We start from the raw sequence: 15,560 nt of genomic DNA, 5'->3' as shown, positions 1-15,560 counted from the left end.
TCCACACGCATATAAATACCTTACTAAATGTAATTGAAAATATAGTTCAATTATACAGCCATTTAGAATGTCAGCATACCTCTACCTTACCTGGAACATTGAACATTAATGTTTTGTTGTGTGTAATTTTAGGATTATATGCCATTCCAATCAATATTCATTAATGCTTTTCAAAATGATATTGAGAACAATCAACTTTGGCAACAAACAGCTGCTGCTCTCCAGTCTAACAAATTTGTGCAGGTAAGCTTAAAGCAAAAGACCAAGATATTGTTTAGGTTTTTTTTACAAGTTTTGTAACACCACAGATTATTCAAAAGAACAAACTTGCAGCCTATAAGCCTTTTATGTACTCTATTAATGTTTCCTATCTAGCCTCTTCTCGGAAGGAAAAATGAGTTGGATAGACAAAGGAAAGATATCAAAGAGCTTTGGCAGCGAGAACAGAAAAAAATGGTTGGTATTTCTTTCATATCTAATAGTGTTCAATCTAAAATTCTTCAGAAGGATGAAACTTTTAAACCAGGCTGTTATGCACTTAAATTCCTATGTAGAATCTATAGGGCATATTTGGTGTAGTATGTAACTGTCAACGTCATGACATACTTGTAAGAAGTTATCTTTCTGTGATTACGTACTTTGAACTGCAGCATACAGACCTGTGCGTAACAGCCTCTTTAAACATCACATTAAATAACTGGAAAATTAAAATCATTAATTCTTTTGCTTTTTCCTTTTGTTGCATTCTGCAGCAAGAGCTGGAAGCTGCTCTGAGAAAAGCGAAGTTGCTATATACACAGCGTCAAGATGAGTATGAAAAGGCAAAATCCTGCACTGCTCGTGCTGAGGAGGAACATCTTAGCTCAAGTGGAAGCTTTGTGAAAGATGTCAGCAAGCAACTGGAAAAAAAACGAAGGCTAGAAGAGGAAGCTCTTCAAAAAGTAAGAGGTTTTTTTAAAGATAAGCCCACGCTGGTTTTACTCATGGTTTCCCAATGGGAGCATTTGAGCAAGTGTTCTGTTCGTAATTCTTAATTTTAATCATGCTGTGCTCTTTTGGGCTTTTATCCTAAATGGGAATCTACAATTGCAAGTGTCTTGGGTGGTGTTTTTTTTCCTTGCTTCTAGTATCAAGGCCTGTAGTCCATCAACACTTTACACTTGTGTTTTCTCTAGGCTGAAGAGGCCAATGAACACTATAAAGCAAGCATGGCAGAGGTTGAAGAAAAAAGAAATGATTTGGAAAGCTTTAAAAGTGATGTCTTAACACAGCTTCGGGAGCTTATATACCAGTGTGATCTTACTCTTAAAGCTGTAAGCATGCTTTTTAAAATAGGTTTGGCACAGATACATAGAGATTGGTAAGACTAAAAGAAAGCCTCATCTATAGTGTTAACTGCTTAAAATAGAAAATTTTCAAAGGACAGAGGTCAAGCCAATAGAAAAAGAAGAAAAACTTTTAATATATATTTTGGTGCTCTCTTTCTGTTAGGAGTTTAAAAAAGAAAAGAGGAGGGTGTTATACATATCTGGAATTTTGGGGTGTTTTTTTTATGAGTTGTTGCCTTGCAAGAACCCTGACTACACAATTCATGTAAAACCTCTCTAAGAATATTGATGGCAGCAGTCTTACTCTTTTGCTTAAAAGTACAGCTCCCATTCCCATTATTTTCATTAGTGCATTAGCAAAGATGTTTGGCTCAAGCACAGAATGGATGTTAGCACGCTGCAGCATGGAGCCTGCTAATCTTGATGACAGTCTCAATTACTACAGGATCCATTGCAACTAATTTAATGTATTAACACATGTAAATAAGCAAAGGATTGTTGAAAGAGTGTATCTACATACACAGCTGTGGGTTGTTGTTTTATTTAAAAAAGCTCTAAGAACGCATCGTTCCAATAGATGTGTACTTTTTTTAGATGAGACGAAAGCAATTTAATTCTGGGGCGGGGAGGGAAAATAAAAAACCAAACAGCCCCCCCACAAACACACAAAGCAACCCAAAACCCAACCCTTAAGACCAGTAGAAAGCTTAGACAAACTTATTTCAAATATATCTAAATTGCAAACTACTTGGCAACCCAAAAGCTGAAGAAGCCACCATGCAGTGTCCCCTTCCCTGGTCTCTGCCTTGTGATAAAATATTTTACAAGTTTTATGTAATTTAACAAAGAAAGCATTCAGTTAATCTGTTCAGTTGGGATAAGGAGTTTTGTCCATTTCGTGTCTCAAGGTGATATGGAGCTTATCTGGGTTTGGAACTCCAGCTACTTCATCATTGTAGTGGTGACTAACAATCCTTCCAGAGCATGAAAATTGTCTTTTTGGTAGCAACAAACCTTGTTTATGTTCATCAACCCAATGGGGAATCCATTGGAATTGCCTTTGGTACCTGGAGGATTCAATAACCCAGCGGAAAGAGGAATACTGGTATCTATACTAGAGATGAAGTTTTTGCAGTTGATTTTCAGGAATCTTGCACAAAGTTCATCCCTACAAATGTTACTATCTTCTAGATTTTTTTCTAGGTTTATTGTTAAAATAACTTTATTTTGAGATATTAATTTGGTTGAGCAAAGTACAAGTGAAATATCTAGTAAATTATCTACAAGTATTTAAATAATTATTTTTTTTCTCCTAATAGGCAACAGTTAACCTGTTCCAGCTGCAGCACGCTCAGGTTGTATCTCTTCCAGTTAACTGCCAGTCCCTTTGTGAGAGTGCCAAACTCTATGACCCTGGTCACCAGTATTCAGAGTTTGTGAAAAGTTTGCCAAAGGAAGGTGTTCCTATTGAATCAGGTTCTTTTGAAACCCGGAGTTCCCAGGTTGATGGGTAAGTCCCACACTACAGGTGGTATTTGCTTGGTTTAGAATTAAATGCTAGGCACATGTGTTTAACAGTAAAACAACATTTTTGGAGGAATAAAATGAATCCTGGTGTTTTGCCATGCCTTACCATTCTCTATTTCTCTGACTTATCTTTTGGTAGATTATATATAATGTTGACATTAAAACCTGACTTAAATTCCAAAGCAGAATTCATTTTGTGTAATAAGGCTTGCTAAAATATTGACAATTGTTGTGCAAGAATTGACTTGTTACTATTTTAATGTAGATAATGGTTAATATGAAAAATGTAAATTTTTAACTCTGTAGTGTGGTGTGGCAGTATTTGATAATCTGTATTTGATAATCAGTTCAGAAAGTCTGAGGAGGTAGTTTTCCTCTTCTGCAGGCCTTGCTGCTACAGTACCTTCTTTCATATTGTTTACATTTAGCAACTTTTTTGTCAGGAAGTGTTGCTTGATTTCTGTCTCATGCTATGTAACTAAAAAAAGCTTAGAGTCCACACGTCCCTGTGTTATATATAATTATTTTTTTTCCCAACCACTGGAAAGTGGCAGTTTTTACTGTTCATCTGTTAAAGATACAGCTAATGTGGAAGTAAAAACTACAAAACAAAAAAGAGAACTCCTCATGTCAGTATGCCAAATGCTTTTCCACCTTTTAGCTTGTTATAAAATAGTCATCTTGGCACTAAAGCACCAGAATATCCATTCCAATCTGTGTGTTTCACAGTTCTACAGGAAAGTGTCGTCATCGGCTTTCAAAAGGAAACTAAACACAAAAAACCTAATGCTTGAGTCAGACTTCTACCAACAAAAGCCAGGAAATTCAAAGTTAAATCTGAGATTCTTAGTTCTTGTCTGTAAATTTCCTGCCTTTTAAGACTGATTTAGGCTATACTCATAAACTTTGACTTAGGGGGATTTAACTGTGCAGCTCCCTGAGAAACTGATGGCATGAAATTTCAAACTCTTTGTGCGCTCTCCCAGCTATTTACTGCTTAAGATTTATAGTAGCGTGTTTTTTTCTCCTCCTTTCTCCACACCTTTAGTTTTCTTTGACATGGCCTTGTGATTCTCCATGTACTTGAAGCAATCGTTTTTATTGTTTAGGTCTGCATTTATTTAAGGGACAGCAGCTTGGGCAAACGCAAGTTTAAGTGTTTTCAAGTCTTAATTTCCTTCAGCTTGATAGGGTAGAACTGATTAAGGAACAGCTTCCTGACTGTTAAACTTGGCTAGCGGGCCATTTTGTCCACAGGGTGCACAGCATTTTACATTAATTACTGTTAGTAGTTTTCTGTCCTTATCTTGAGAGCACATATTCACAATGGACTGGCTTTAAGCTCTGTGGTAGCTTTAATATAGTTTCTTTGCTTTTAAAAAAGCATAGCACTTTAGCGCCTATACGTTTATAGGTGAATGGTCATGACGGCTGGGCAGAAAAATCTTTTGGAGGAAAAAACCCCCATAAAAGTAGGATGCAATATCCTCTGAATTATTCTGGTCTTTAAATGAACATATTTGCTTTTTTTTCAAAGTCTGCAAAAGAATGGTCATAATTGCAGAGATGTGGAAAAGCTGATATATGGGGGAGGGGAGGAAACATTAGGAAATTGCACATATTTAATTAAAAATAAATTGCCACCCTTTTATTTTACTTGGGCTTTAATAATTACATGTCAAATACGTATGTTCATGAAAATTAAATTAAGTGAAGCATTTTTCGTGCCCAGGGATAAAAAAAACCATTGCTTTGCTTTTCATTCTATTCTGTCTTATTTACTCTTCAAATTACTTTCTTCTTTCTGAAGGGTTTTTAATAAGCCATCAGCCAGCAGTGTCCATACATCGCATGGTAACTTATCTCAGTGTTCAGGAGATTTTCCTGCTCAGACCTTAGATGATGTGGGAAGCCCAATTTATCATCATTCACAAAAGATTGGAGAGAAGAGATCTTCCATCAGCACAGATATCCAAGGTAGTTCTTCTGTATTTTGTCAGGAGTTCAGTCCCTAAATAAAAACACCAGAAAAAAACAGGTGCTTGATGTCTCACTGTCAGAAATATAGCCTTGAAGGGGTTAAAAAAAAATGTGTTTTAAAGTTCAAAGCCTGTAAAAACAGTTATGTACTTGAGCAGAAGGACTAATGGAAAACTGGCTGCATGTATACCTAGATTCTTTGACAAGAAAGGTGAGATGCAATTCAAACAGCAAGTACTGTCAAGCACAGTGTACTAAACTATTTCAATCAACTTTAGCAATTTAAAATACATTGGTTTTGTAAATACTACGTTGATTTCCGGTCTTTTGCAAAAGCACAAGTGTCGAGTTTCTGAAATTCATTTCCTTACATCCTGAAGCTTTTACAGGAATATATGCCGTGGTTTTTTTACTATATTGCATGTTCATGTAACTTTTGCAATATTTTCCTATTTTGAATATAATGATAGTCAGTCTTTTAAATAAAAAGAAAATAATGTAATTTTGTCCTTGACATTTGGAATTTGCGGATTTTCTTTTCCAAAGCAATGCGAGGGCCACCACCATTCAGGTCATGGTCAGTTGGCAACCAGAGTGGAGGAATGTGCAGTGATTCTGAAAGTGCCGGGGGAAGCAGCGAGTCACGATCCATGGATTCTCCATCTGCTAGCCCAGGTACAGCTACACTCGTTGCTATACTAATTTGAAGTCTTTTCTTTGGACTGTTTTACATTAATGGAGATGATGTTGTTAGTTTAGCAATTGTTGGACAGAGCCTATAATGAAAATGAGCAGTTGGGTGGAACTGATACTTACAGCTTCCTGAAAATTTTTCTCATCTGCTAGGGGATTTTAAAAGACGACTTCCCCGAACACCTTCCACTGGTACTATGTCATCTGCAGATGATCTTGATGAAAGAGAGCCACCATCTCCTTCAGACTGTGGTAATGTTGTTTCCGTACCTGAAGTCCCCTGTTGTAGAGTGTGGCTTTTCTTTTTAACATGCTTAAGAAGTATGTTAACAAAGCTGTGATTACCAGCAGTGTTGTTTTTCAATACAGCGTGTATCCACTTGAGGTTGAGAGCTGAAGAATAATGTTCAGGTCACTTTAATGGAACGGTGCAGAATTGTTTTCATACATTTAGATTCACTGTATGGGCAGCCTTTAAACACTTCTAGCGTCTTCGCTGTCCTGAGGTAAACATAAATGATCCACTAACCATTCCCTCCAGACATTTGCATTTAAAATTAGCAGCATGGCACTAAGGTACTTAAGATCACTTCTGAACTTTGAAGTGAAATGTACAGATACGGAGGGTTGGTAATTGGCAAATTGGAAAAAAGTGAATCCAAATGTTTAGGGTAATAATTGATATTTTATCCTTTTCAAGTTAGATAAAGCAAGTTTCGTAACATCTGTCCCAGATTTGACCAGACCATTTCTAGTTTTCAAATGAATTTTTACTGTGTAAAGACAATGTTGCCACAGGTACTGAAACCTGAATAACTGGATTATCAGAAATAGTTCTGTGGGATGACTGCAGTACTTACAAACTAGTTCTGAAATATTTGTGGCACTTGCTCAGTAAAGCCTTTAGGAAATTCCTCAGTTAGTCCTTATTTCCTAAACGTATACTTTGCCTTCTAGGAATGAGCCTGTGGTTAACAGTACTAATATAGATCCAGATTTAAGCATGGCAACATGTTAATGAATGCAAACTTTCACTTGGAGTGGTTTGTTTAATCAATACTTGAGCTTTTGAGAAGCTTTCTGGGCAATTAACTGTATGTGTTAATTTTAAGTTTTTTATCTGTAAAACAAAGGATTTTGCCTCACAGAGTTGTTGATAGCATTCTAAGTAAATTGCTTGAAAAAAAACTCGTCACAAAAAGCACCAGTTGGTGTTCTGATTTTAGAATCCTCTAGAAAATATTTTTATGTTATCTTAGGAGACTGAGAACCGGTGATTCTTTTTTCATTGTATATGGGTTCTGCTGCGAGTGTGTTAATTCTTTCCTGCTGCGAAGAATGCCTTTTTTAAGTATTTCAGAAACACTACAGGCCAAACCATAATGTCGTCTTTCATCCTCTAGTACAGGCTTTTGAAATACATAGAATGAAACTTTCATGAAAAGTTGCACGAACGGTTGGAATTAAATGTCCCGGTATTTTCACATGCCATTAATACAGGAGAAAACTGAAATACTTAAAAATGCAAAACTGATTGATTCCACTTTTAAGTAAGATTATTTGATAGTTAATGTGCCCGTTATGTAAACTGTAACATTGTTTTGCTTCCTTGTGATTTAAATGTTTTTTATTACTTTAGTTGCAATTTACTTAGAATTCTGTGGTCTGCAGCACAGTTCTGAAAAATCAGAATAAATACCCTATCCCAATAGTAGATATTAGAATGACTGTAACAGAGAAATTCTCTCCAGGTTTAAATGATCTGACATCTGAAACTGCAAGTTCTCCAGGACCTTTTAGAAATGCTAATATGTCCAAAGCAGCACAAACACACAAACTACGGAAGCTGAGAGCTCCATCTAAATGCAGAGAATGTGACAGCTTAGTGGTATTTCACGGAGCTGAATGTGAGGAGGTAAGTTGTAAAGTAGTTTAAGTTGCTGCTTGGGATTTAAGTGAAGTCGGGAGTTCTGGAAACTTGCATTACTTTTCTGCGTAAAAAGTACAGGCTTTGTGGCTCATAGAATCATCATGAACTCAAAGCAAAAGCACAACAGACGAATAAATCGTTCTTTTGCACACACATGGGGTGACAAACAGCAGAGATATTTCTTATGGTGTCACATTGTATCAAACCATGTGCTTTTTTTCCCCTCCCTTGTAGTGTTCGCTTGCATGCCATAAAAAATGTTTAGAGACTTTAGCTATTCAATGTGGGCACAAAAAACTTCATGGAAGGCTTCACTTGTTTGGAGTGGAATTTGCCCAAGCTGCTAAAAATGTTCCTGATGGCATTCCTTTCATCATCAAAAAGTGCACGTCAGAAATTGAAAGCAGGGCGCTGAATGTCAAGGTATGCTCAAATTTATAAAACTTAAGTATGAACAATCTTAAAAATAATCTCTTAAGATGTTAATGCTGTACTATTGATATCATCTGTGCTTTAGACTTGCCTTTCAAATTAAAGTAGAGTTATGCCGGTCTCTTAATTTCAGGGCATCTATCGTGTGAATGGAGCCAAATCAAGAGTTGAAAAGCTTTGTCAAGCTTTTGAAAATGGAAAAGATTTGGTTGAGCTCTCAGAACTCTACGCACATGATATCAGCAATGTTCTCAAGCTGTATCTCCGCCAGGTATGTACTTGAGAGGTCAGATGGACAGACATAGAAGGATACTATATTCTAGGGGAAAAAAAGTTCCTTTTCAGCAGTGGTGCAGCTGAAGATTAAGTAAATGCCTTGTATATTTGCAGTAAGGTTTTTTTAGTTTTCACATGGGGCCTGTGACAGGGGCAGGGAAAGCTGTGAGATTACTGACTGCTGGTATTACAATGTGTATTCCACATGGGCATAGTGTCTCTTTAAACATTAGTACTATACATAGAACAAGCTTTTGTTTATCCACTTGTAGCAAAGCTTTAATTTTTAAAACCTTTCCAGTTACTGAATTTGCCTGTCTTACGTGAAGTTTGAAACATTCCCATATTCTTGCCTCCTCATGCAGACAGATGCTAATGTATTGCTGTTAATATATGCTAACATTAATTTAATGAAATACTGAATGAACATGATGTGCTCGTTATGGGAGGATTATCTATCTTTTTCATTCAACATGGAGATTTTGAGCTCCATGATTGAGTTTTCCAAAACAGTTTCAGTATTTATCTCAAAAATGAGGCTGGGATATCGCTCAGTGTACTGAGTCACTCTAAAAACTTGTTAGCCCTGAAAGGGATAATCTTTATCTGCATGGTCCTGTCCTCTTCCTTACACTGGCTGTCAGAGATGAGCATTTCAGTCCTATGATCATTACCGTTAAGTGCTTTTTAAAAACTACAAAGATGTACTCTGCCTACGTAGTCAAGTAAAAAGGTAGCATATTAAATATATCAAACTAGGGTACCAATTTGAGGCACCATGCTGTATTCTGAATAGGGCTTATAATTAAAAGTAGAAGTCAAATAACATGTTTTCTTCTGATCTTATTACTTCCTTTATAGCTGATCTGTTGGTGTGGTTTTTAGGTAAACCTGCTCATTTTAAATGGAGGAACAGCGCTAGAAAGATGCAGTTCAGACATTTTTAGACAGAATCCTGAGATAAACCCTATTTGAGACTAATCATTAACTAATTATTTTGAGGTTTATCTAGTCTTTCTACTTTTTGATTTTATCTAAGCTGGGGCAATGCAAATAGTCAAGTCAGGTTGGAAGGGTTTGTCTTTTGTAATTTTTTTTTTATTATTAACATTCATTTTCATACTGAGAGAATACTTAGATGACAATTAAAAACAAATATTACCTAAAATTGGCCTAAAATCCCAATTTTAAAAAATGGAATATGGACCAAACTTGATACCACATGTAATATACTATCACAGGCTGGAGGGGAAAAAAAAAAAAGAAAAAAAAAAAAACCAAACCAAAAACTGGTCTACTGTCATGGTATTTGTGTATATGCAGTGTAACACCCTCCCTCAGAGCAATCACTTTTTTGAAATCTGTACTTGTATTGATAAATGCTCAGTCTTGAAGCTATCGCAGGAAAGGGTTAGCAAAAGATTTCCAGAGACAGGTGTAGGGGCAAATGTTTTTATTACGTGGGATTGGATTTAACAAATTGTGGTTTGAGCTAATGAACAAGGATTAAGCCATGCCATCATCTAAGCAAAAGATGCTAGACCAGGCAAAGTTGAAGAATAACAAGAAGGAAACAAAGAAGTTAAAATTGAGGCCTGAGTGTTTCTGAAATGTTCTTATTTCTTCAGCTTCCGGAACCCTTGATTTTGTTTCGGCTTTACAATGAGTTCATTGGACTTGCAAAAGAAAGTCAGAGTGCTAATGAGGAACTGGACGCTAAACAAGCTAGCCCCAAATCAAAGAAAAGACAGTCAATCTGTATTGAACTGAATAGGATCATCATTAAAATTAAAGATCTTCTGAAACAACTGCCTGTACCAAACTATAACACTCTCCAGTACCTTATTGGACACCTTCACAGGTGAGAAAAGACTTTATTTTTCAACATCAGTTTGCATTTAAACTGTTACATGCTATGTACGAGGAGACTCTTGTACCCTTTTGACAACTGTAAGGAATGTCACGATTTAACTCTAGCCAGTAACTAGCACCACGCAGCCATTCACTCACCCTCCCCCTGCCTCCAGTAGGATAGGGAGAAGAGGGAGGAAGAGAGGAAAAAAAAAAACTCAACAAAACAAAAAACCCTCATGGGCTGAGATAAAGGCAGTTTACTAGAACAGTAACAGAAGAGAAAATAATAGTATTAAAATATACATAAGGAGTGATGCAATACAGTTGCTCACCACCCAGTGATCAATTACCCAGCCTGGCCCAAGCAGCAATCGCGTATTCCTGCCCCCTGTCCAACCCCCGTTTATATACTGAGCATGACGTCTGTGGTATGGAATATTCCTTTGGACAGGTTGTCCTGTCTATGCTTCCTCTCAGTTTCTGTGGGAAGCTGAAAAAGCCCTTGACTTAATATAAGCATTACTTATCAACAACTAAAACAATATGTGTTACTGACATTTTAACTACCAATAAAAATGGGTAATATTGTGCCACAGCTATATTGTTATTTAGAATGAGACAGGTTCTTTTACTCATCCCCAGAAATATCAAATAGCCACAAATAACGTTAACCAAACAGGACACAAAAACGCCCTGTGTGGAAGGTGCTTAGTCCAAGCCGCTGTTAAATGCGGTCTGCACTGAAGATTCTGCCTGCCTACCAAACTCACCTTCAGTCTTTTATTGTCTCTTAACTGCTTTAGACACAAGACAGTATTGCAATATTTAAAATATTTCTGTAGTAAAACCCTCTTAACTCTTGTGATTTGGGTTTTTTTTCCCTCTTTATGCAGGGTCACAGAACAGTCTGATGAAAATAAAATGTCAGCCAGCAACCTGGGCATTATATTTGGTCCAACTCTGATCAGGCCACGTCAAACGGATGCTACAGTTTCTTTGTCATCACTTGTGGATTACCCTTATCAGGCCCGAGTAGTGGAGCTGCTCATAACATACTATGAAAAGATATTTGATGTTTCATTGAAACCACTTCTGAGCACATCTCAATCTGAAGAAACTGCCATTGCAGTCAGAGTTGCTTTATCAGCAGAAGAGAGGGAGCCACAGCAGCAGAGGAAGTCGTTTGTTGCTGTAAAGGAAGTGAGTGACTTTTCTTGTGCTGCTGCAATGTTACCGGTGCTGTCTTAACTTCTGTGTCAAATGCTGCAGCATTCCAGAGCACGTTTTTATTACATTTCTGTGGTCTTTTTTATTTTTTTGTTAAGGAGCTCTTGACTTCTTATTTACTTTTGCTCTGACTTTTGTTAACAGGGTATTCCAATAGCTCCAAGTGAAAGCAGAGTTTCAGAAACAGCTGCATTGTTCTTGGAATCGAACAATAGCAAGAATACAAAAGAACGAGTAGATACATCTGCAACTGGTTAGTGGGCTTTTATTAAGTCTTGGAGTGGGTGAATAAGCAGTCATGGATGCATTAGATTACAGTGCATGCAGCTCTTCAATTTAGACAGAAGCAAGTGATTAAAACCTGCTTATCAGTGCTTGATATACTATTTATCTTTGTAAGAGGAACAGAAAATTAAATCTTTCTAAAGGCTTTCAGAAACCTCTGTTTATGGAAACAGCTTAAAGCATTTAGTAAGAGAATACAACAGTGTTTTTGTTTCTCCCTCTTTAAAAAAAAAAAAGATAATTATGCTGTGACTGTGGGTTTCTGAAATCCACTGTGATGCTGCAAACCAATATCCAGCAATTAACTTGTTTTGACCATTGTTTTTCCCCAGAATGTGTATCGTTACCCCTCACTGGAACTAAACCAGAAAGCTCTGGAAAGAGTAATTCTCTGACAGAATCATCAGCTGCCAGCATTTTGGATATTAATACTTCTGCTCCAAGAGAGCCAGGTTTGCTAATCTAGTTATAAATCTTCTGTAAGATTTTTTTTTTCCTGCTTGCCTGTGCTACTACAGTGGTTTCTTTTAATGTAGGCATGATTTCTTCTACTTTATTTAGGAGGAATTATACATGACCCCTTTTAATTATACTGATTTTCAGCTGGTGTTACCAGTTCAGCCATGTCCTGTACAATAACAGTGCAACATTCTGAAACCTATTAAAACTTAAAATATTCAGGGATGGGAAAGCACCAGACCAAAAAAAAAAGTGCAGTGTCTCTTTCCCCCTTTTTCTTCTTAGTGTCTTCCTTGGTTACATCTGTACAATACATGTTTTACTTCTATTGAAATGCTAACATTTGGTTAGAGTAGGATACTCCTAGTATGTATACAAGATATACCTAAAAACCATTATCCCATTAAAATGACAACTGTCGAGGGGTCATTAATAAAGTTCATATTCTGTTGGCAAAAGTCTTGCTGACTTCTCTTAATATTTGGCACAAAGATGCAGTCATATCTATTTGTGTGTTTCTAGGTGATGCTGTGAGTCCAGCTTCAGAGAGAGACAATGATTCATTTGTTTGTCTAGGTGAAGACAGCTGTAAAATTAACTTGTTTCCTGCAAAACCTAACCGTCAGATTACCAAAGTTCCATTGCGGGTTCCAAGGACAAAACCAGCTACTCGCCCTGTGAGCCTACCTGTAGACCGAATACTTCCTCCATGTGTTTTGAATGAAAGAAATTCACGAAATGCAGGAGCAGTAAGTCCAGAGAAGCTTGGCAGGAGCCCTACTATTGAAGAAGTTTCAGAGGTGAAGGCACTCCCTGCTGTCAATACCTGCTGCAGACTTCCTTGTTACGACACTCAGATGCTGCGAAAAACTTGGGACAAGCAATATAAACAGTATGATATCACAGCAAGGACAGCAATGATCGTGACTAATGTGCCCCAGGAGAACCGGGCACTTGAGAGTGGAATTGCAGGTGCCTTATCTTCGTCATGCAGCACTGGTAACAATTCAGCTAACACCATTCTTCCTAGTAAGCCATATTCTGTTTCTGTCAGGTCAGGAAGGACAGCAACAGAAGGGAATGGTCCTGATGCCAATCCTCTTGCTGCCTTTAGGGCACCAAGAACATTGCAGCCACCCCCAGGGACGTTTTATAAACCACCCTCTAACAAATCAAAACAAAATGAAGAGGGTTCTTTTGCTAAAGCTTGTGCGCCAGCCAGTGCTAGCCCTGTGCTTCACCAGGATAATACTGTGAAACTGGCTAGGAGCTCTGCACTTCCATCAGGTGATCCTGAACAAAACACAAATGAACAAAAAACTAGCTCAGAGGATATTCACCCTACAGATCTGAAGCCTACTTACCAGAGACTGAGACCAAAAAGGATCCAAGAACTGGAACACAGGGAAGCTCATTTTGTATAGGGCGCAAATTCCTCTTGGACTGTATGCAATTTGTTGATGTTGCCAGTGGAGGCTTCCCTTTGCCCCTTTATCCTTTGCCTTCCCTTGAGAATCCCACTTTTGTGCCATATTGGAGTTATTTTTATATATGCAGCATTTTAAAATTGGGGGGAGGGCTGGGGAATTGTGAAGGAAGTAAGTCAAACTTTTTGTAATTCAGTAGCTTTTCATAAAGATTTAATGCATTCCCAGTCTAGATACAGCTAATGGGTCCATTGAATAAGACACTGAGCTTCATTTCATTGTATGGAATGGAGTGCTTATTCATAGAGAAACAACCATTGTATGTAGCAGTGTGAAAGGAGCCGTTTTTCATAATAGATGTTGTAATAAAAATGGGAGGTTTAATGTTCACTGTCTAAGCGTAAACCAAAGCTTGTGCTTTGCTCTGTAAAAGCATTTGTTCAGTTTTCTAATCTGTGCAATTAAAGCTTTGCTCCTGAACAGACTTACATACTGGCCGGCATGGTCCATAATTATGTATCATATGTGTATATTTTAGGCAGACATGGTTATCTGTTGCCAGGTTTCTATGTTGTCACTTTAAGGGTTTTTTTTTGTACAGCAAGGATGCACTTACTGAGCTTTACTATTCAGAAGAAGCAATCAATCCACATCTGGTTTCTTGTATAGCTTAACAAGTGAGGCAAACTGTGCACAGCCTGTTTGGTTTGGATGCCCTTCTGGAGAGACTATCAGTTGCAGTGGTGCTGTCTTTCCAGGTGAATGAGAAGGCAGTGATTTGCTTGCTATAGATCAGTTTCATCATTTAACCTGGTGTAACTGAAATGAAGAGCATTGTTTCCAAGTTTCAGTGAGAGAGCTGAAAATAACCAAAAATCTGTATTAGTAGGTGCATCTAATGGTTTTCACATTGTATTAAATGGTTTTTATGTGTACACTGTTATATTTGCTTTAAAATATATTAACTTGTTAACATTTCATGACTCTATGGCTTCTATATCTGAATTTCTTCTAACTTATTAAAATACAAACATTTGGCCTTTGCAATAGTATAGTACTCTGCTGCATCTGTCTTCTGGGGACGGGGGGTTGGCATGCTCACCTTAATGAGATTACAATTAGCTTGACTCTTTCTCACATACTATAGAGTACAGTTATCTTAGTATGGTACTTTCTACTGATGTAAGAACCAACAGGACTCTCAGAGGACAGGAAAAGCAAAGAATCACGTTTCTGGTTTTGCAGCATAAAATATACTGGACTTTCCTACTCTATTCCCTTTGCCCTTCTTCCCAGACTATTCCAAATAAAATCCCATACTGCTTTCAGTGGACGTAATCTGATTTTAGTTTCCACAACAAACGCACAATGCTGAACTTCTGATTCCTTGTCACGCTTTCACAGGAGCGGGGATTGCACTCTTGGCAAAGGCTGTCCTACCACCGGCTGGTTCTGGCCATGCCAGGAGCCATTTCTTTGGGGAGCTGCCTCATACTGCAGAAGAACTGAAAATGGCAGATGCTGGTATCTGCCCAGACTGGTGTTGTGACTTGCATAATAAAATAAAAGGAGGGATAAAGGCTTCTTGACAAAGATGGGAGTTTGTTCCACTTTGAGAATGGAGGCAGGGAGGGCAGAACCCCACACAACTGGTTAATGAGCAGCAATAGCATTAGAGAAACATTACAGGCATTGTAGCAGAACCTTGTAGCAGAGCTGTGAAAGGATGGTGGAGATCAGTGTAGATTAGGGCCACAAGATGGCAAATTAGTTTGTGAACTACCATTAAATCTATTGTCTCACTATATTTTTAAATGTTTCAGTATATGTCTAGCACTGAATATGCTAATGGCTTAAGAAATTGTAATATAAACTGTTTGTCTAGTTGGATGGAGGGTCCCCAGTATACCCCAGTGCAGGCTGCTGAGATGGAGAATTGTGGTAGCCTGTAATACTAATCTGTGAGAGCTGATGAGCGTTTCTTAACCAAGTCATAATGCCAGTTACTACTGGTTGTTACCATATTGCTTTTTATGTACCATCTGCTTCCGTGTTTTGCTAGTGTGAGAGGTTTCTGCTGTTTTAAATGTGCTTCGGGTCTGTTTGATGTTTCTGATAGCCTGCATCCCTCTGTGTGTGGAT

The 15,560-nt window shown here is 37.7% G+C and overlaps 1 protein-coding gene across 3 annotated transcripts in view; it reads left to right on the top strand.

The window, feature by feature from the left end:
- Positions 1 to 14,577, top strand: part of ARHGAP29 (Rho GTPase activating protein 29) — a 53,908-nt gene extending 39,331 nt beyond the window's left edge. Inside the window, exons 9-24 of one of the 3 annotated variants that reach the window (XM_063344294.1) lie at positions 133 to 243; positions 376 to 456; positions 753 to 941; positions 1,176 to 1,313; positions 2,648 to 2,838; positions 4,666 to 4,832; positions 5,382 to 5,510; positions 5,682 to 5,777; positions 7,280 to 7,443; positions 7,693 to 7,881; positions 8,024 to 8,161; positions 9,795 to 10,027; positions 10,914 to 11,220; positions 11,392 to 11,500; positions 11,865 to 11,984; positions 12,514 to 14,577. In XM_063344294.1, the coding sequence (XP_063200364.1) occupies positions 133 to 243; positions 376 to 456; positions 753 to 941; positions 1,176 to 1,313; positions 2,648 to 2,838; positions 4,666 to 4,832; positions 5,382 to 5,510; positions 5,682 to 5,777; positions 7,280 to 7,443; positions 7,693 to 7,881; positions 8,024 to 8,161; positions 9,795 to 10,027; positions 10,914 to 11,220; positions 11,392 to 11,500; positions 11,865 to 11,984; positions 12,514 to 13,415 (3,264 nt within the window). In that variant the 3' untranslated portion in view covers positions 13,416 to 14,577. Of the gene's footprint in view, positions 1 to 132; positions 244 to 375; positions 457 to 752; positions 942 to 1,175; positions 1,314 to 2,647; positions 2,839 to 4,665; positions 4,833 to 5,381; positions 5,511 to 5,681; positions 5,781 to 7,279; positions 7,444 to 7,692; positions 7,882 to 8,023; positions 8,162 to 9,794; positions 10,028 to 10,913; positions 11,221 to 11,391; positions 11,501 to 11,864; positions 11,985 to 12,513 lie in introns of all 3 variants that reach the window. The other 2 variants (XM_063344295.1, XM_063344293.1) reach the window with 2 other exon arrangements.
- The last annotated feature ends 983 nt before the right edge of the window (positions 14,578 to 15,560 follow it).

This window comes from Chroicocephalus ridibundus, chromosome 8 (genome assembly GCF_963924245.1).
Source record: "Chroicocephalus ridibundus chromosome 8, bChrRid1.1, whole genome shotgun sequence".
NCBI classification, from domain to species: Eukaryota; Metazoa; Chordata; class Aves; order Charadriiformes; family Laridae; genus Chroicocephalus; species Chroicocephalus ridibundus.
The sequence above is the reverse complement of the archived record's forward strand: the minus strand, read 5'-3'. Positions and strand labels throughout refer to the sequence as shown.